This window comes from Betta splendens, chromosome 9 (assembly GCF_900634795.4).
Source record: "Betta splendens chromosome 9, fBetSpl5.4, whole genome shotgun sequence".
Taxonomy (NCBI): Eukaryota; Metazoa; Chordata; class Actinopteri; order Anabantiformes; family Osphronemidae; genus Betta; species Betta splendens.
The window spans coordinates 12,108,023-12,128,454 of NC_040889.2; the positions used below are offsets into that span (position 1 = coordinate 12,108,023).

Sequence of the window (20,432 nt, forward strand, 5' to 3'; positions counted from 1 at the left end):
TTGTGGTTATATGATGGGGGAGGTTTAAATAAACGCTGACATGAATACCAAGTGTTAATTTACTGCTGTAGAGGGAACCACATACATATACAAGCCAATGAGAGCTACAGCGAGCGCCAGCCGCTGACCAGCCCACAGGTGCAGCAGACACCAGGGACAAATGAGTGCGTGTGTGTGCAGACACCTGTTTGTGAGTAACTGCACGCCCTCAGCGCTGCTTGTGTTAAACACGAGCTGTGATGCAATCTGTCCAAACCCCACTCTGCCTCTACATGTCTGTCACATGGGCCGGGAGGCCAGAGGACGAGGCGAGAACAGGTTCAGCCAGACAGGTGGCACAGGAGTGACGCCCGCCTCAGATGCTTATTATGCAATGATCTGTTGGAGCGACATGTGTGCACACGTATGAGAAGACAGCATGTAAACAACAACCAGAGGATGATCCGTGGGAAAATATTAGCTACACACACACACACGCACACATGCACGCACACACGCGCGCACACACACACACACGCACACACAGGACTGTTTAAGCCAATTAGATTCCAGTTTAACTTCAACTTCACTATAAGAACCAGTGAACGTTTGCAGACTCAGCTTCATATAATCCTGTTGACATTATATCCATCATATATATTTGAATCTAATTATTAAACACGCAATCTCTCTGTTGTTAACACATCAGACATTCACATTTCTTATCCCTGTCATCCTCATCACATGAAACAGGAGAACATCCAGGAGTCAAGTTTTCCCAGAGTCTTCTAACAGTTATGGCTTATGCTTTATGTCAGTGGCTGCCTTCACAACATCAGCAGTCAACACTGCTGCAGCTACACACAATCTGAGCGGGAGCATGTCAGGAATATTGGAGGGCGGCCGTGTCACTGTCAGCGTTCCTGAACGAGCAGCTATTGTGAGCGAGGGCTTTAAAACAACAAATGAATGCTTTCCTTCTGCTGCCGCAGCAAACGTGTGTTGGCGTTTGCACAGGATTAAGCGGTGACAACCGCAGGAGAACAAATGTCAGAATCCAAGGCCAGTCCAGTCTTCAGCAGTAAGGACCGTGGCACCAGATGGTTCTCCTCAGCGCATAGGGCCTAATTTTCCACCGCCACCTGGGAACAGCGAGAAACTGATCCTGCGCTCAGGCCTCATTAATTAAACGCTGTAACGGCACGCCTGTCCCGTCGGCGCGCACGTGAACGCCCCGAGTGAAAGGCGGCGCCACTCTAGTGGCAGGTGCAGCCTTTTGCTGTGATGGAGATTGCTGGGACCTCCAGCCTAAACCATCAACGCCCCCCAGGTGTGAATGAAGCTGGAGATTACATCATTTGTAACATAAAAAAACGTTTCGACAGTGGAAGGATCAAATCAGGAGAAGGGACCTACTGCATGCATCCTAAGTGCTTGTTTGGATCAGAGGAGATGTGTTTTCATTTATGAATATTCAAAACCTTTCAGTTATGACTAAATTATTTACCATATGTGTTTATTTATCTGTATAATTGTGCAAATATTTATGCATGTGTGCAAATGTAGACTATGAAGGTGTGACCTAAAAGCCAGGGCTTATCACCTGCTTCCCACATCTAAACAGACATTTATCACCTTTATAATGTGTATATTTACCACAGCTAACGTCCCCTTTCTCCTGCAGCGGAGTCTCTCGCACCCTCACAGTGACTCCCTGACGTCAAATTTGATACAGCATCCCGGAAATCTGATATCACTCATCGTAAGACGACCCGTCGCCCGCCTTCAAGCTGAGAGAGCAGCATTGTGTTCGGCGTATGGAGCTGTCTCTCAAAGTCAGTGGGAAACTGCTCTGCAGTGCTGCGTTCAGGGACAGGGCCCAGTGCAGGCCACAGAGCAGACTAACTCCTCCTTAGGAGCTTTTCCTACAAGTATTACACAAGCAAACAAATTATGGCTCTTAGTAATCCTATGGATGAACATGGATGTGAAGGCGACCCAGCGGCAGCGGCCACAGGCTCAACAACATCATCTGTGAGGTGTTTTTATGAAATCAATCTTTCTTCTTAATCGCTTTCTGATCCTTTAATACCAACTCACTCCAGCTCCTCCGCGCCTCAATTACAGCCAAACTAAAGCAAATGAAGGTTGTTCGCCTTCAGCTGAATCGGTTCTCCGTCAGACGTGAATGTGTGAAATGTGAACACATGAATGTAACGTGTTGCTCTCGTCTGGATTGGAACCTAGAGGTGAACGTCTCCTGATGATTCTATGGTATAAGCCTTTAATCGCTGACTGGAGGCCAAGCGGCCATGTTGCAGTTTGTAGTAATCTGTGGGAGACGTCAGCTACTGTAACTAGCACCCTGGACGGCAACAGGAAGGCGCAGACGGAACCACTAGCCCCCACGGGTGAAAGTGTGACACACAAGGTACGCGAGGTGAAACAGCAAGGCATGAAAGACTTCCTGTTTGTGTAAGTTACAGGAAGCCAGGTCTACAGGAAAGAAGAAGTGAGAGGACAGAGATTTGAAGGGCAAGGCTGAAAGACTGAGAAAACAGAAAGTTGATGTGGCACCAGGAGCACATGCTGCTAAATCTAAACCACTGACCGTCAGCACCAAAGCGGGACAAGAAGGTTGAGTTCCTTCATGTTAACACTGAGCCATCAGAGGAGCAGGACAAAACCCTGATCTAGTCTTATTTCCATGTGTTTCTTTCAAAATATAACAAGCTCAGCTGCAGGATGTAGGAGGCTGGAAATAATAGCAGGCGGAACATAATTAACACATGGGGAGGTTCTGATTGACGCCCGCTGCTTTTAAGCAACTCATACGGCGCTGGGACAATAGAAGTCATCTACCCCTCTGCAAAATCTAACAGCAGAGGAGCTGTGCAGTAATGAGTAAACAAACCACATCACAATGTATTGCTGATGTGATATTATTGCATATTACGCCCTGGTTGTATTTTCTAACAATTGATTTAATGAGACATTATTCTCAATAGGGCAGTTACTCTGCGGGCCTTTATTCTTCTCTGGACCAGACCTTTTTAAACATGAGCCCTAAACAGTAAATCTAGTGTGACGCCAAAGTTTTTTGGCAATGTGTAAATCCTAGACGTACCCTTGTCTCCGGCAGCGTCGTGAGAAACATAACAACAAAGCCCCACAAACAGCTTGCTGTTGAGGCCCGTGTGTGAGCCAATAGTTCAAAAAGCAATCATAAAAAGTCCCAGAGAGACAAAAAAAACAATCGCAGTGTCAGAGGATCTGACTTTTAGACCTACATCCTCATTCCCCGTGCTAGAATTACATCAGTGTTACAGAAAGGCAGACATTTCACAACCAGTCAATAGCTTGACTCATTCAGCCTGCCTCGCTTTCAGAACACATTTAGTCATAGTATTATGTGTGAGGAAGTCGCTGGTTCATTAAAAAGAAAAAGAGCTGTGGAAAAATATTCAACCCCCTCTGATTGTTTCTTCAAGTGTATCTCGCATGAACCGGGTTAAAATGAGCTTGAGCAAACAGAATACCAGGTTTTAAATGGCTCGGCCACTCTGAACCTGTATCTTCATCCTTTGGATCGTTTTTGATTCCATGGATGAGTGGTGGCTTTGCTCTTAGACTAAATCCAACAGGTCCAATACTTCTGGTAAGGTTTGCTGTTGTTCACCGATCTGTGGAGTTTCACTGACTCAGAACCGCTTTGAAATCCTTCCCAGGCTGATCAATGCAATAATATCTCTGATGTTATAAGGGTGAGAAGGCCGCGTGGTTATTACATCACCTTTATGCTTCAAGAAATAAAATTTTCATTCAAATTAAATCTTTGGCTGCCTTTGTTTTATGTTTGATCTTGTTTGCACATGTATTTTGAAACTATTCAGCTTGAGACACGCAAAAATAAGAAACCGGCGGGAGGTGGAATATTGTTTCACTGCACAGTACACTGGCATTATTGAACAAAACATCATACTAGACTTGTTTTCTAAAGCACAGACAAGGGTCTGGAATAACAATAGTCTGTGGTGATGAAAAGCATCAACGCACAGTTCAAAGACCAACCACAGGGTCGATGCAAGAAGAGGACACGATGTGACAACAGAAACAAAGATACACCTCACCAGGACCAAAACATACAGAACTGACAGAGAGATGCACTGTGGTTCACACCTTAATGCACACTCACACATACAGGTTTCAGGTTCGCACATAGCAATGCACAACTAAATAAGGGACTATTTTGTGATGGTTGGTGTTTAAAGACTTCGGGTTGTGAGTTTCTAATTTCTGAAAACCCCTTCAACAAAACTACGGATAGATTAAAACTGCATTTTACAGTAATCATCTAATTAGTAGTTGCTGTTTCTTCCAAAGAACAGAACAAACTGTATATTTTAGCAATTAAATGATTTAAACATTATGAAGTTAGCAAAAGGTTAAATTCCGATTCACACAGCTGAAGTGCAGCAAAGGTGAAAAAACTCATCCACCCCTGTGATTCTGAATCAAAAGTAAAACCAAACTGGGCTAAAGCTGAGCTGACACTTCAACGGCCTATTAAGCCGCTAGTATCATGGACTGACACTGCCGTGGCCCTGGGCAAACAAAGAAGATGCTAATTGCTTTTTGCAAGCGTCGAAAGCAGAACAATATCACCAATAGGTTCAAATTAAAGCAGCAGCAGCAGCAGCACCACGCCTAACAGGCTTCCGAAGCCCCCACAGGATACAAACGCTGAATTAAGTTTTTGTGCTGATGACAGATAACATCAAACAACAGAGTATGTTCTGACAGGCGCTGTCACAAGTCGCGTTGACAACAAAGGCAACTTCAGCCTTTTCAGGATGCGTGTCATCGCATCTCATCACGCTGACATCAGCTGGGATTCGTGTATTTGCTAAACTTGGACTCAACAGTTGAGTCACTTTGATTTTAAAACACTGTTTTTTTTACACTGATAATTAAAAAAATTCATCGTAGTAACGTCATAGCACAGGTCAAAAGTTAACAGACACAAGTGATAACACGCGGCAGCACCAGTGCATAGATCCATATATTTCAGATGCTAACGTTAGCCACTAAGGTGCTAGCTAGCGTTTACGGTTGAGCTCATCTAACTGTCTCACTTGTTGCACTTTAGTCAACACAAAGATTTCCATCAACATCTAATCTGCTGTCATCATTAAATGAAAATGCTCTTCAAATCTGTAAAATAAAGCTAAAGGTTATCTGGCATTAGCTAACTGGGTGTCTGCTAGCATCCACATCTTGCCACATTATCGGCTAGGGAGATTTGTTTTGATCGCTGAAGATTATGCACATCTGTGCCCAGCCTCTGGATTCACAGACTCTAATTAAGCGCTCCCTACCTGATCTGAGGCCTGCTGCGTGGCACCGTTACCCGCCCTTAGCTCAACGCTATTTTGGAATAATAAAATAAGTTCTACCATTTAAGAACTCCAGCCAGTTAAATTGGGTATGTCAGGGTGACAGAGAAAGGGATGTGGTTTTATTTGTACAAGTACAGTGTACATAAGTTTTAATACGCAGCAGGCTTCTGCAAAAAGGTCCCGCTTCTTTACTGAGGAACAGCAAACAAGCGGTGATCAGTCTCTCCTAAACTTTGATACCGGTATAATTTAGCAAATCCACATTCACTGGGCATTCATTCTAATTAACGATGACATCCAAGGTAGCTGCCCCTTGGTGCAGACATACGCTACCACACGCACAGCTCCACAGCTCGCTCGGTTCAAAGCCTTTCCTCCAGCGAGCGTCTGGGTGAAGCATTTCCTGCAGGTTTCAGCCAAGGAGGCGTCTCTGCTGAGGGTAAACTTCAAGGACAAGTGACGTGGCGGCTCTCTTTGTCTCGCTGCTCAATGAGAAGCTAGAAAGTCCACAGGAAGGGATGCATAGAAGGCGCGTTATCACAGCCACACAGGGAGATCTCATCAAACAGGCCGACGTGGACCCGAGCAGCGGGCATCCAAAATGAACCGGAGGAATTATTGTCTTTGTTCTCACTCTCTCCCCGGTGTTTTCTGTTGCTAATTCCTAATCTTAATGACTAGCAGATAAGCACTAGTGTTAATTAAAGAGAGCTGCGTGCTAATTATATCTCCGAGGGGCCCCCTCACCACCACCTCCTGCATGACACCAGTCTGGTTTCTCCCGTCACACTTGACATCGTGCCCTCCTCTCATTTCCTCCTCCCGACCCAGGGTTTTCACCTAGTTTCTGGAAATGTAGGGGGATCCGCGCTCCAGTGACACGGAAGTAATAAAACCACAATATTTTTGGTCTGGTCTCTGTCGCCCGGCGCTGCGTTCTAGGTGTTTTCTGGATTGGAAGCACCAAGAAGCGCATGAAATGAAAGTCAATATTCTGTGGTGACACTGAGGGAAACCCAGAAATGGCTGCAGCTCATGAAATTCATCTCGGACGCGAGCAAACATTCACATGACTTCACAGCCATTGCTGGGGTAGAGGAGTGTGGGTTCACTGAAATTACCATGACACGGAAATCCATCACAACGAGCTCTCCTCCGCCGCCAGAGCGACGGCAATCTGTCAGCTCATCTGCGAGTCCACCCCAAGGAGCGGAAGGACAGGCGCAAAATAATAACAGAACGGACAACAAAAGGCTTAGCCAGAATAATGTGGTTATGAGTTGAGCTTATTAAAAACCACAGTGGAAAACAAATATGCAAACAGCGAGCCCGCCCTCTAGCAGAGAACACAATAAAATATGGTGTGAAAGACGGCGAGCAAAGGCGGAGGGAGGACAGACACCCGCTGCTACTTGAGCAGGCGGACTATAGCAGGTCCGTTATGTTGTGTCACGTGCCCCGCTGAGCCTGGATCAGTTCCTTGGGGAAAGTCACAGCGAATGACAAACATAATCAGATGCAATCAAGTCAAATGTAACCGCCACCCGCAGATAACCGGGCTCCTTCTGACGTCCGCGCCGCCTCCCACTGACCCCAGCTCCATCACTAGCGTCTGATTCTGGTGCATCGCATCGCATTTACTACGTGATGATGAAGACACTGCATTACCACCTCCCTCCCCGTGCGCTGCCTCTGCTCCCTGCTGAACTGTTGACTGTGCTCCCCAGCAGAAGGGCTTCCCCGCTCTCTCCCACCTCATTCGCACACGGCATCAGGCCACGCTCTGCCCATTTGCGTGAGCTCCGAATTTAATGCAGACAAGGAGGCGTCGCAGGCACGTGCGCGCGTGTTTGATTAATGTGAGATTGGAGCCAGAGCTCTGGTTCCGTGGTCAAGCTGTCATAAAGCCAATGTGACGAAGGCAGCGTTTCGACATGCGTGACGAGAACGTTGGGTCGCAGCGCTGCCTTGCACACGGTCACAGGGCGACATTATGCTGTTTTTGGGTGAGTGCAAATCGCGGCCTCCTCTGCGCCATCGGGAAGTGAAGCGTTGCACGGAGGAGGGGGTGGAGGGGGACGCGCGCCTGACATCTACCTGTTTCTCAGCTACGCGTTCCCAACAGAGCGGCGGAGCGAGATCGGTGTCAAACAAAGAGGTGGAAGTGGACGGGCGAGGGCGGCGGACGAGGAAGAGTGTCCTACAGGCTGCTTGTTATTCAGAACTGAGCTGCAGCAATTAGAGCATTATTCAGACGCAACGTGTTTTTTTTTCAGTGTGTATCTGGTTCAGATAAACAAGAAGATGAAGCCGGACTGTTTTTTTCATGCTGTGGCTGTGTGGGTTGCACGTGACAGTGACCAAAGAGTGTTCCAAGATACACCCCGTCCATGTCCAGGCTTAACGGAGCCAGATTGACTTGTTTTCACCTCCTAATTCATCTTGTATCTGCATCACGCCGCGCAGAAACAACACTGCAATATGATATTCCTTGGTCAATATTGCTCAGCCGCGTTTGGCTCTCAGTTACGGAGGAGCGTTTCTAGTCCCTTCTGCTCTGGAGTTTCAGCTTCGGATGAGAGGCCAGCCCACACTGACAGCTCACACCTTCTGGAGCCAGACAGCAATAGCGTCACCAACGGGGCCAGCACACAATATCAACACAAACCCTGCGTCGGCATCACGACACACACACTGAGCACAAACACTCATTAACATGAGGCAGTGAGGGCACAACAGCTGCAGAGGAATCAAGTGGAGCTGCTTGGATCCATTCCATCCATAAACGTCTATTGTGAGTTTGACAGGAAAGGCTCTTCCTGTTCCAGGGCTGAACCTCCGGGTCAACAGACGCTGAGGTTAATAAATGTGCAGAGATCGGCCCGGACCGTTTGTCTGGCTGTGATGAGCAGGACAAACAGAGCAGAATCGTTTTGCAACGGGGCAGAAAGAACAAAACTTGGACTCGACCTTGTTATTTTTGACTTCACTAGAAATGCCTGATTCCCAGAATGAAGCCTGATCACTCCCAACTGAGTCACTGTGCTGTTTTCCCGATACACCCTCTGGTTTCTAGAGGCTCCTTGGACAGGTTTACTGTGACAGGCCAGACATTCATTCATTAGGCACGTTCATTACACTGAACCCGAGCTGAGACCACCAAGGCGTCACAAAGGCGTCCAGCCACATTTGGAGCCATAACATGGAGTGTGGACCTTCTTACCGCTGGAGTTCTTGCCGCAGATGAGGTGCTGGTAGGGCTGCAGCAGCCCCCAGATCTCTGAGTCGCCGTTGATGGCTTGCTCCACTGACTCCAGCGTGAACTTGGGGACCCCGTTGTCCCTCTCCACGAGCGCGCTGCGCAGGACGCGGCTGAACACCTCCCGGAACAGGCTCTCCACGCAGGCGGTGAGGTAGATGGCAGCGTGCTCGTGGATCCGCAGGGCCACCCGGCTGTCCACCATCCACCTGAAGAACTTCCCCACGCAGAACACCAGCCCGCAGCGCGCCGACTTCCCGCGGCTGAACTTGTCCCCGGTGCTCATGTTGTAGAGGGACAGCGCGCTGAGCGCCGCCGCGATGCAGTTGACGGAGATGGTCCACGACAGCACCACTTTGACGGCGCTCTGGATCTCGTGCTTGGTGCACTTGGCGTAGCGCAGGCTCAGCCGCTGCGCCTCGCGCGCCACCCGCACCAGCGCGCGGCCGACGAGCGCCGACAGCCTCGCCAGGACCTCCGGCGGCGGGTTGCCCACCATCAGCTCGTCGTCCTTGCGCAGCGCGCCCTCCACCTCGCCCAGGCTCCACGGCACGTCCTCCAGCTCGGGCAGCTTGGCGCACTGGCCCGAGCACTCCAGGATCTCCGTGTCCTCCGCCAGGACTGTGTTGACCGTGTCCAAACTGTTGTGTCTGCTGTGCATGGATTCCGTCAGATGCCAGCAGTTGGCCCCATGCGAGATGGACTGATGCGTGTCGGAGCAGCACAGCGACACGCTGGACGACCTGACCGAGTCCGCGGCTCCACCATAACCAGAATCAAGCGTTAAATCCTCCAGCGTCCTTACGACTGTCTTACCCTTGCCTGCCATAACTGCACCGCATACTGTTGGGTATGCTTGGTCCCCGATAAACCACACAAACTCCTTCCGCTGCCGTTTCGCAGCGGACGCGGACGTGTTCCCAGCGCACGGACGCGAGCCTCTGCTTCTGCGAGCGGCTGGACGTCCTCGGCTCCGTCTCGTCCACAACTTCACGCGCGTAAACGGAGAGCGCACCAAGCCTGCGCGCTCACCGCAAGGAGCGCAGCGCGGGGAGGACGGCGGGTGGGGAGGCGGAGCCTGGAGCCCCGCGGCCCGGAGCCAGCCAATCCGCGTCTCCGTCGGCGGTGATCGACAGTCTACCTGCTGCCTTTCAGCAAAGGTTAGCGCGTGCCCCCGATGCCAGGGGCGAAGACATATGGTGGAAGTGTGGCGAGATCTGATGACGTGTAAAGTCCAGAGAGGGACTGCGTAAAAACCCGTCCTCTGCTGTGGGTTTAATAAAGCCAGTGTTTTATTATCGTTATTCCACCTTTGTGAACATCCAATCTTCATTATTGGCAGTAGTAGAAATAAAAGTGGATGCTGCACCAAAAGTAGTTTTCTGGTGGAACGCTTCAAAAGAAGATCCCTACAAATACTTTCCTCCCGGGAGGACGTTGCCCAGAGGTTTCCTCATCAGACATTATTCAGGTCTTGTTTGATGTTGTTGAACCGCGTCTTCTCTGTCATATCACGTTTTTGTCAGGCCATCAAAAACGAGCGGGCGAGCAGTGATTCTGGGGACATGCTGAGCGGAACAGTTGGTGGAATGATGATTCATCCATTCTGCCCGGGCTTCTCCGTGCGCGCCTGAGCTGGACCAACCATCTGTCCTCGCTGCGTGCCGTGCCATAGGGCTTTTCATATTTTCTTAGCATGACACCGCGCTCGCAGGCCAAAGCTGGAGTTTTCAGACACTCTACATGCACATGCTTGAAGGGTGACTGACAGGGGAGCACGTAGAGCACACCACACCGGCGTCTCACTGCTGGCAAACACTAAAGGCAAACATCCCCAGAATAGAAGCTGTCTACACAGAGGAGCATCTCCATAGTCATGAGCAGCGCTCCGCAGAAACGCACTGGGCCACGAGAGGGAAACCTGCTAAAACATTCACAACTCCAGCGAGGAAATGAAGGATTTGTTTCATTTTTGTTCTCATTCTGAAAGTGAATTGTGCATAAATTCTCTTGTTTTTTAGTTGTCTAATCAGATGTCAACATCACCAACCCCCTTCCTCCCATGTGTGACATGAACTGGCTCCGTCTGCCACAGGCTCTTGATGCAATGCAGCATATCTTGCTGACTAACTCAGGTGAGAGCTGTGGAGGTGGGCAGCTGTCAGCTGCTTCTCATACGTGCACTGTGCTTCTCCAAGCCTGTCCTCACTTATTAAGCTTTGGTTGCCTGGTAACAGCAAAATGATCATGAGTTTCTCGGCAAGATGATAAATTGTTTGTATTTTGCCAGTGGGAAGAATGTATCACCCTCAGTTAATCATTATGTACAGTCACGTTTGTGTGTGTTGATTCATTAAATAATGTGGTTTTGTTTTTGTATTTGAAAGTAATGCTTCATATATAATACTGACACTACGTTGACACAACATTGACTTTTTTATAACATCATATATATTTAGTTTTAAATTACTGAAACGATGTATAAAACGATTTGTATAGCTTGACATTAATACACTGCTATAACTACAACAAAAGTTATAATGTTCCTATTATTATTAGTAGTAGTAGTAGTAGCAGTAGTAGTAGTAGTAGTAGTAGTAGTATTAGTATTATTATTATTATTGCATAGGCGTATCATGCGAGACGTGAAAACAGTGGGCTGGTGCTCTGCTGCCGCTCGGTGGCGAACTGCCTATACTGCACCTGTTGTCCAAATCTCATGTCTTGCATAATTACACGTCATTTTATATAAGATTTTATTGTGACGCATTTTTCATTTAGACGTGGAGGGTCATCACATAAATGTGTGACATGTGCTCATCCATGTTCTTTCGCATAAAGGAACCAGTGGAGCCAGCAAAGTTTTTGTTGTTGTATTGCTAACGTTTCCGTTTTTGCCTTCATAATATACGATAAGTGCACATCAAACACACAGCGTATAGTCCACAAACAGTTAATTTATTGTCATGGCGCTGTTGTTGCTGTTTGTTGTTTCTTTCTAAATTTCTAAATTAGCCCGCTAACATCAAGCTGTAGCCAAACGTCAGAATTAGGTAATATTAGCTCTCCTCCGTTTAAGGGCGCGAGAGCACGCTGCAGAAACGTGACCACGCCGAGGAACGCACAAGGCGGTTGGACCAATCAGAGACCTCAAAGCCGGGCACGTACGCAGTGGGCGGAGTCATTGCGCGTAGGTGCGGCGAGCAGTCAGCAGCTATTCGTTGACGTTGGGGGAAAAATTCAGATTTCACGTTAGCAACGCAAAACATCTGGTCCAGACAGGGATTGAAGCGGCGTCACGGAACCGTAACGCAGTTAGAAGAGCTAAGTATTTGTCCGGGCCACGTCGCAGGACGGACACTTAGAGAGTATCGCAGTCATAATTTGTATTTACATAACCAGCTTGTTCGCGGCGGGGAGCGCCCGGTGAACCACCGTGTCCCGCGGTCGCCAGCAGCAGCAACTCTCTCGAACCACAGGCCAGTGAATGACTCCGTTGTTTAGCTACACTTCAGCAATGTTTGTAAAGTGCGAAGCTGCCAGAGTTTAGTACATGTATATTTATCCAGGCTTTTTTCACCATTCAGAAAAACAAGTTATACAACGAGCCAGGCTCCAGCTCGGGCATCCGGGTCTTAACGCCCGCCGGTTTCGCTCTCACGCTGCCGCAGAGCGCGCGCTGCCCCGTGCCCAAATGGTTCAGCAGCCATCGGTTTCTAAATTCTTCGACATTATGGAAAAGGTTTTATTAGAGCAAGGCTAATAGAAGAGACGGACTGCATCACCAGGAGCTGACGATTGTATGCTACAGCAGCATACAGGGACTTGACTTCATAACATTTGGATTCACTCTTCTGGCTTTTCCCTCCCGGACTCAACAACTGCACGACTTTGCGATCGAGTTGCATCAAAAGTGGAGTGATCTGAAAGAAAGACTTGATATCGTTTAAAAAAGGACTCGCCCACTTGAGTAATGGTCATTAATACGATCCACTGGTTCAGGAAGGGCTTGCGGCTCCACGACAACCCGTCGCTCAAGGAATCTCTGCTGGGAGCGGATACCGTCCGCTGCGTCTACATCCTCGACCCCTGGTTCGCGGGATCTTCCAACGTTGGCATCAACAGGTGGAGGTGAGGCCGCGGCGATGCACGTGCACACGAGACTGCGTTAGCCACGCTTTATCATGTGCGCAAGGAAGGGTTTAGGTCCCGCAAGGTGATGACAACCGGTCAATGTGCTGATGACTCCACATGATGTGATGTCATTTGCAGGTTTTCTATGTTGTGTGTGTGTGTGTGAGCTGGGAGTTATGAAAGGTGGATTCTAGACACGTGGTAAAAATGTTTTTAAACCGTAGAGAAACCGTCTAGATCAAAGAATGAGCACAGATAATACACAGCAAAGATTATCGGTGAAGTCCTGGTCCACTCGTCTATATCGCTCCCAACAACAATTAAAATCATTACATAAGCAGATAAGAAACGCAAGGTGCTTTAATATCTCCTGACAATGCAATCCTGACAGTGGCTCACTGAAGATTCTCATGCACTCATTCACACTTTTTATAATATATTTCTTATACATACATCTTTCCGGTTAACATATTCAAACATATTTAAACTTGTAACATGATGAAAGTGTTTTAGAATCTCATTTATTGATGATAACAACCAGCAAGCTGTGACTGGCATATGTAGGTCACAGAGGTACGGCGCACGCTTCTGATCTGAGCGGCTTCACCTCCTTCATTACAGCTTCACATGTATAAAACTGTAATCTTTCCCCAGTAATCACTGCAAAACAAAACACCAGGAGCACAGGAAACATCAATTACACTTTGAAATGCATAATTATATCATCTCACATAATTTATGACGTTACTTTTCCTTCTTGTTAAGCGGCGATCTCAGATTAGTAAACAGTGTTTAGCGGCGTTGATTCCCTGCCTGTTGGAGCGTAATTACCGTCTGAGTGGACGGCTTTGTACATCCTGGTGATATAATGTCCCTCCAACAGCAGCTGTTCCTAAACGTCTCCACACCAGGAGTCAGGAGCTCGTTACAGTGTGTAAACAGCGTTGGGATCATTAGTTAGTTCTTCCATGAGCGCCTGAGGTCATTACACACAGCCTTTTCAGCGTCTCAACCAACTCTCACAGTAGAAGATACTGTTCTGATACACGGCTGAAGAAGCTTCTGTTGAATTCTTTAACATCCCTGAAGAGTATTTGTCAGAGCTTTGTCTGACCATAATTTTACCAGCGTTTTACATAACCGGACATTTCCTGAGCTGCAGTCTGCCAGCGCGCGTGTGTGTGTGTGTGTGTGTGTGTTAATAGGGGAACCACGTGGTGACACCAGTGAACGTTCGTGCCAGAGATAACAGCGAGTGAGCAGTTTGCCGGGCGGCCGCCCTCCGGCTGCGGCGTCTCTCTCCTTCCTAACCTTCAGCTAATCGTTGGTTTCCCCCAGTCAAAACAAAAACCTGGCACCTGCCCGGCCCGATCCGGGCCGTGACCCAGACGTTCAGCCGGTGGGTTCCACGCAGCGACCGCTTGGCGGCCGTGTCTCCTCCCCTGCTGTGAGCTCGGGTTTGCTCCGTGGGGCCATGCCATCACTAGGACAGCGGAGCAGCAGCACGCCTGTGATGGAGCCTCCATGTTACGCCTCCCTGGTTATGTAACGGCAGGCTGCAGTGACGCAGGGCTCCGTGTACATCAGAACGCTGGTGTATTCCCTTTATTTTATTTCAGACATAGAGGGAAAGCTTATTTAAACAAGTTGTTGTTAGAAATGATAAAGTTAATTTAATGTGGAATTCCTCCATCTGAGATTTATGTCACGGTGCGACGTCTCGATCAAATCAACCAATTCAGCAAAAGCAGTGTTGGTGCTGAAGCCTCCAAACACTGACTGCAGCCTGCACTTTGTGTGATTAGCGCTTTCCTTGCACAGCTACTTATTTGAGGGGCAGATCTTATGGGGCAGTGGTCCTCTGTAGCCACATAGCATAATCACACAGCGGCTCCCTCCCAGCCAGCGGTATCTAGGTCAGTGTGTTAGTCATAAACTTTCCACCCGACTTGCCTTTTTGACCCACTTCTGCTCTCATGCTACGGCAGCAGTCTCCCAGCCTTGAGCTCTGAACCCAGCAAAGCTGCTTGAATCGCCTTAAGCCTGTCAGCAGAGTGGTGCTGGGCGGACTGGAGTCACTGGGATTCAGTTGGCACCGAGCCAGGGTGCAGTCGCACCATCAGAGCATAGGGACAAGACAAGATGGTTATTTAATCTGATGGGGTGCATCTGTCTTATTAGTGATTTTAAGCTCAGTTCTGAGGATGGAGCTTGACTGCTCAGCAGCTGTGGTTGTAACCACTTCCAGATGTGAATGTTTACAGCGTATCTAAGGGTGGAGTCTGAAGGAAATCCACCTCTCACCAAGGGACTGATGTCAGCTTTGGTCGTCTGAAGCAGCCCGTTACAGATGTAAGCTGAAAGTAAGGACCTGGTGATAGACAGGTCCTCAGCACTCGTACAGGCCGATCGCTGCACCCACCTGGCGTTCACATCTGTAACGTTCACTGTTACCATGGAAGAGGCAGGAAGCTGCAGCCCACAGGGTTCGGTGCCTTTAGCAACTGCATAAGACGCACATTGAGACCGCAGCCGCGTGGACCTGTGAGCGTCTGCTCGCACACAAACGTCCTGTTTGTTGGTTTTAGGGAAGTTAAACTGAGAAGTACAATAAATGATTAATGATCAAATCAAACACAGCTCGTCCTGAAAATAATCAGTGTAGTGGTCACTGGCGTCGCAAACCAAAGTGGGTTCAGGTTGTTCGACTCACTCAGTCTCTGCATGACTCAACCCGCCTCGTGTTTTATTGGTGTTCTCACAGTCACCGTGAAGAAGTTAATTCAAACAGACGTAATTAAGGCTTTTAACGTGTCAGCTCGTTAACCCAACCCCACCTGTTATTAGGATCAGCATCAGAGTCACAAAGGGTTTGAAGGTCAGTTCACTGCCTCAACTCCTCAGAGACAATGTGAGCGTTATGATAAATGACGGTTTGAAAGATGCTGAGGAATGTAAATAACAGGTTACTGATGCGTTAGCCTGATAAAATAATATGCTGGTTTTCATTGGTCGGACTGGTGGAGCTGACTTACTAAGGGTTCACACGGACGGGCGTGTGTTTGTAATGAGCAAAACACCAGACGCTGTGGATGGAAATGTGTGACAGTGTCGAAATGCAGGGAGGAAAAGTTAGAATACAAACGCTGAGCTGTTGAAAACAAGCACAGAGTCGAGGCCCATTGTTAACGTGTCTGGAAGCAACTTAGTGGCTGATGGGGTGTTTTACCCTGTCCTATGTTGTTAATAAGCAGAACATCCAGTTGTCCATTTCCTGCCACCGCCGCTGTGCAGCTGTCATAGATGTGTGACTACAGGTCATCTGACCTGTAGTCACACATCTATTTTACTTTATCTCCTGGTTTATTGTCATTCTTCCTTTCTCTTACGTAAATATCCCATAAACGAGTAGAACTTATACAGAATGTTTATTTCTGACACCAACTCATCATCTGCTCCTGCCCTTTACTGTCCCTGGCACTAAACCCCGTTCTGGTCCCTGACATCCTGCTGGTCCGTCGTATCCGATGACTCACACCTGCTGATGTCTCGGCGAGTGTTCCACCCTGATTAGTTCTTGTTGTTTGACATGAATTTGTTTAACGCTGATGCTTGTCTCAGATAAAATCACCTGTGGGACAGCGAATAAAAGGAAATGTGAGCTCCCTGTTATGTCAGTGATTGCATTTTAATAAACAGTGCTGCCTTTGAAATGACGCATTGACACAGTGAAGCAGATTTATTGTTACATAACTCCCAGTCTTTCTGTGCCAGCAGGTTGCTGTGAGCGTGATACCGGGTCACTTGTTCAACTTCTCAGTGTGAGACATTTTATTTTGAAGCCAGTTACATGTTCCACTTTATTCCCGGTGTTGTTCAGGTTCTTACTGCAGAGTCTCGAGGACCTGGACTCCAGCCTCCGTAAGCTCAACTCCCGCCTGTTCGTGATACGAGGCCAACCCACTGATGTCTTTCCTCGACTCTTCAAGGTGAGCCGTTCATCCGATCCAGCTGCTAAAGCCCAGCGCTGCCGTTCCCCCAACACAAAATAACATTCGTCATTCGTGTGCAGGAATGGAAGATCACGCGCCTGTCGTACGAGTACGACTCCGAGCCCTTTGGCAAGGAGCGAGATGCTGCCATTAAGAAGCTGGCCTCTGAGGCCGGGGTGGAGGTGACGGTCCGCATCTCCCACACACTCTATGACCTGGACAAGTGAGTTGCTCCTCATGTTTTCATGCAGCGCCAGGGAAAGAGACGAAGCTGTGACCTGATTATTGCCTCGCCTGCAGGATCATAGAGTTGAACGGGGGCCAGTCTCCCCTCACCTACAAGCGGTTCCAGACCCTCATCAGCCACATGGACGCGGTGGAGATGCCTGCAGAGTCCATCACAGCCGACGTCATGGGGAAGTGCACCACGCCCCTGTCTGACGACCACGATGACAAGTTCGGGGTCCCATCCTTGGAGGAGCTGGGTGAGTGGAGGTTCTGATGATGACGACCCATGCTGCCCCACGTTTACATGAACATAGAGCTGAGCTGATGTGACTCCTTTAGGTTTTGACACCGAAGGCTTGTCCTCGGCCGTGTGGCCGGGCGGGGAGACCGAAGCCCTCACGCGCCTCGAGAGGCATCTGGAGAGGAAGGTGAGTCCCGTGGCGTCGTTTGAGCCGCCTCACGCTTGTGCTCTGATGCGTGGTAACGCCCGCGTTCCTTCGCAGGCGTGGGTGGCCAACTTCGAGCGTCCCAGAATGAACGCCAACTCGCTGCTGGCCAGTCCCACCGGCCTCAGCCCGTACCTGCGCTTCGGCTGCCTCTCCTGTCGCCTCTTCTACTTCAAGCTCACCGACCTCTACAGGAAGGTAGGTCCTCGCATCCCTCCGAACACGGCCGGCTCGTAACCATGTGGCGGTGCTCAGCTGTTTCCCCCCTGTCTCCCCCTCCCACAAGGTGAAGAAGAACAGCTCCCCCCCTCTGTCGCTCTACGGCCAGCTGCTGTGGCGCGAGTTTTTCTACACGGCGGCCACCAACAACCCCTGCTTCGACAAGATGGAGAGCAACCCCATTTGCGTTCAGATCCCCTGGGACCGCAACCCCGAGGCGCTCGCCAAGTGGGCCGAGGGCCGGAGCGGCTTCCCCTGGATCGACGCCATCATGACCCAGCTGAGGCAGGAGGGCTGGATCCACCACCTGGCCCGGCACGCCGTGGCCTGTTTCCTGACCCGGGGGGACCTGTGGATCAGCTGGGAGGAGGGCATGAAGGTAGGGAGCTGAGAGTGTTTCATATGATCAGCGCTTTGTAGCCGGATGCTGATGGGTGGATGCCTCGTGTGTGGGCAGGTGTTTGAGGAGCTGCTGCTGGACGCGGACTGGAGCGTCAACGCCGGCAGCTGGATGTGGCTCTCCTGCAGCTCTTTCTTCCAGCAGTTCTTTCACTGCTACTGCCCTGTGGGTTTTGGCCGACGCACAGATCCCAACGGAGACTACATACGGTACAGTGACAGCAGCCTGTGTGTTTATGTCCCGCAGCTGTGGGTTGATGACGGGGTTCATCAAACCTGAATGCTTTTGGCTTGTCTCCATCCCCCCAGGCGCTACCTTCCCATTCTGAGGGGATTTCCAGCCAAGTACATTTACGAACCCTGGAATGCTCCAGAGAACGTGCAGAAGGCGGCTAAATGCATCATCGGTGTGCATTACCCCAAGCCCATGGTGCACCACGCGGAGGCCAGCCGCCTCAACATCGAGCGCATGAAGCAGATCTACCAGCAGCTCTCCTGTTACAGGGGCCTCGGTAGGGACGCAGCTGAGCCTGCTTTAGTTCTGACGTGAGGCATGGGCTGCTGCTGACGGCTGTTTACTGTCTCTAGGCCTGTTGGCCATGGTGCCGTCCAGCTCCACGGCCAACGCGAGCGGTAAAGGCAGCGGGAACGGTACCAGCGAGGCGCCTGCAGACATGATGGCGTTCCCCGGCGAGGCTTCACACAGCGCGCCAGCGTCTGGTGAGTGACGCCGCGCGCTTCGGTTCGGCTTCCACTCGGCTTTTGTCCGCGAGTAAACGTTAGTTGATGCCTGTTTCCTGCTGCAGGCTATCAGATGCCGGTTCACTCCCAGGGAGACTGGCAAAGTGGAGTCATGATGTACCTGCAAGGGGATCCACAGCCGACCGTGGACACGCGGCAGCAGGGTGAGCACCACCAGCCGCTGCTCTCTTCATTTTCTCTGTCTCCTCCAATAACGTCTGTCCTCTTTTTAATCCCACTTGATGTTCCAGGCTATGTAGCTGCTGGTTCCAGTTTGATGTGTTACACCCAAGGCACTCAGCAGATTCCAGCACCTCTGGTTCAAAAGGGTGAGACATGATGCGGCCCAAGATAAAAACAAACAAAAACAAACAACAAGACTGGAGCTGAGCTCAAGGTCTGATCTTCCTGTTCTTTGTATTCCAGGGCCTGAGCACCACTCCACCACTCAGACCAGTGGCAAGCGGCACAGCGAGGACTCTGGGAACGGCAAAGGCTCCAAAATGCAGAGACAGAGTAGCCACTAAAAAGGTTTGTGCTGATGTTTTCATGGGGAAAACTCACTTTGTAGCTATTGAATGAGATGTAACGTATATGAGATGCTCATTGTTTGCACCAGAGCAGCTCAGGGGTGCGTCCACATCTTGCCTGTTACAGTTCTCTTTCTTAGCGTAAAGCCTAAACACGAAGAGACGCGAGGGGTCGGCTTACAGCAGTGTTTTCAGTTGAACCCGTCCTGAGAGAGTAATCTGCTTCCTGTCCTTGTCTCCCTACAGACGGGTGTACAGCCAGCACGGAGTGGACGCTAAGACATAACATGTTTGTTAGAGCACTACAACCTTGCATGAACACACCTTCAGAAGGAGCATCTGAACCCGTCCTTAAACGCATCGACAAGTTAAACGTTTCTCTCAGTAATCGGACTGTATATTATTCTCATGTGGACTCCAAGGCCCGGCCGGTGCTGACATCACTGGAGAGGCTGTTACACTGTGCTTATCTTTGGGTTAATATTGCTGGGATGAAAATCCTTTTGTATATAGAATTTCCTAATTTCAGCTCACATACAACTTGTACATATTTGGATATTGTATGTGTCTTTTCTCTTTGTGTAGCCATAGAGCCATTGATATATTTTTGATATGAGAAATCATTGTGGATACATTTTTGTTTTTCTTTCATTTATTTCTCAAAAAATTTCAATAAAATTGAAAAGATTTAGACCGTCCATTCCAAAACAAACAAGGTGGGAAATCCTCCGCTGACGCAGCCCCCGTCCCCTCTGCTCGTCACCTCCCCAGTCTCCTTTCTGAGCCATCCCATGCTTTCGTCATCAAGAAACAAGTGTTTTGATCCTTTTATATGTCAGTACTTGTTTGATTCTGTACAACTGTATAGGCCATATCGGCATGACATCAGCTGTCAGCCTATTTCCCTCGTCGATGGCATTGGAGGAAAGGTGTGAGGAGAACGGTTTTCATATCACTGTGTTCCTCCTGTACAATATTAACACGTACCCTGAGAGAACTGCTTCACTTGCTCCTCGTTTCCTGTCAGTGTGCTTGTTTAATAAAACCTTGGTTAAACATGTGACCGGTGTCACTCCGTTATTGGGCTCTACTGCATGCTTATTGTT

At 49.2% G+C, this 20,432-nt stretch overlaps 2 protein-coding genes across 4 annotated transcripts in view; one reads left to right on the top strand and one right to left on the bottom strand.

The window, feature by feature from the left end:
* The window catches only part of LOC114862496 (ankyrin repeat and BTB/POZ domain-containing protein 3-A), an 82,054-nt gene extending 72,085 nt beyond the window's left edge, over window positions 1-9,969 (bottom strand). The window contains exon 1 of one of the 3 annotated variants that reach the window (XM_055511194.1): window positions 8,602-9,969. In XM_055511194.1, the coding sequence (XP_055367169.1) occupies window positions 8,602-9,466 (865 nt within the window). In that variant the 5' untranslated portion in view covers window positions 9,467-9,969. The remainder of the gene's footprint in view (window positions 1-8,601) is intronic. The other 2 variants (XM_055511195.1, XM_029162858.3) reach the window with 2 other exon arrangements.
* A 1,841-nt stretch (window positions 9,970-11,810) lies between these two features.
* On the top strand, window positions 11,811-20,386 carry cry1a (cryptochrome circadian regulator 1a). The gene is made up of 14 exons (XM_029162905.3): window positions 11,811-12,768; window positions 16,652-16,760; window positions 16,844-16,986; window positions 17,064-17,248; window positions 17,331-17,419; window positions 17,495-17,635; window positions 17,724-18,035; window positions 18,114-18,265; window positions 18,365-18,567; window positions 18,644-18,775; window positions 18,862-18,960; window positions 19,048-19,125; window positions 19,223-19,327; window positions 19,573-20,386. Exons 1-13 carry the CDS (start codon window positions 12,611-12,613, stop codon window positions 19,321-19,323), a joined length of 1,902 nt encoding a protein of 633 aa, XP_029018738.1. The 5' UTR covers window positions 11,811-12,610; the 3' UTR covers window positions 19,324-19,327; window positions 19,573-20,386.
* Window positions 20,387-20,432: the final 46 nt, after the last annotated feature.

Excerpts from the sequence above, each read along its gene's own strand:
- cry1a (XM_029162905.3), top strand. The coding sequence starts at position 12,611 with ATGGTCATTAATACGATCCACTGGTTCAGGAAGGGCTTGCGGCTCCAC. Across the intron at positions 17,249-17,330 it reads CCCATCCTTGGAGGAGCTGG|GTTTTGACACCGAAGGCTTG; the intron begins GTGAGTGGAGGT and ends TGACTCCTTTAG. Across the intron at positions 18,776-18,861 it reads ACACAGCGCGCCAGCGTCTG|GCTATCAGATGCCGGTTCAC; the intron begins GTGAGTGACGCC and ends TTCCTGCTGCAG.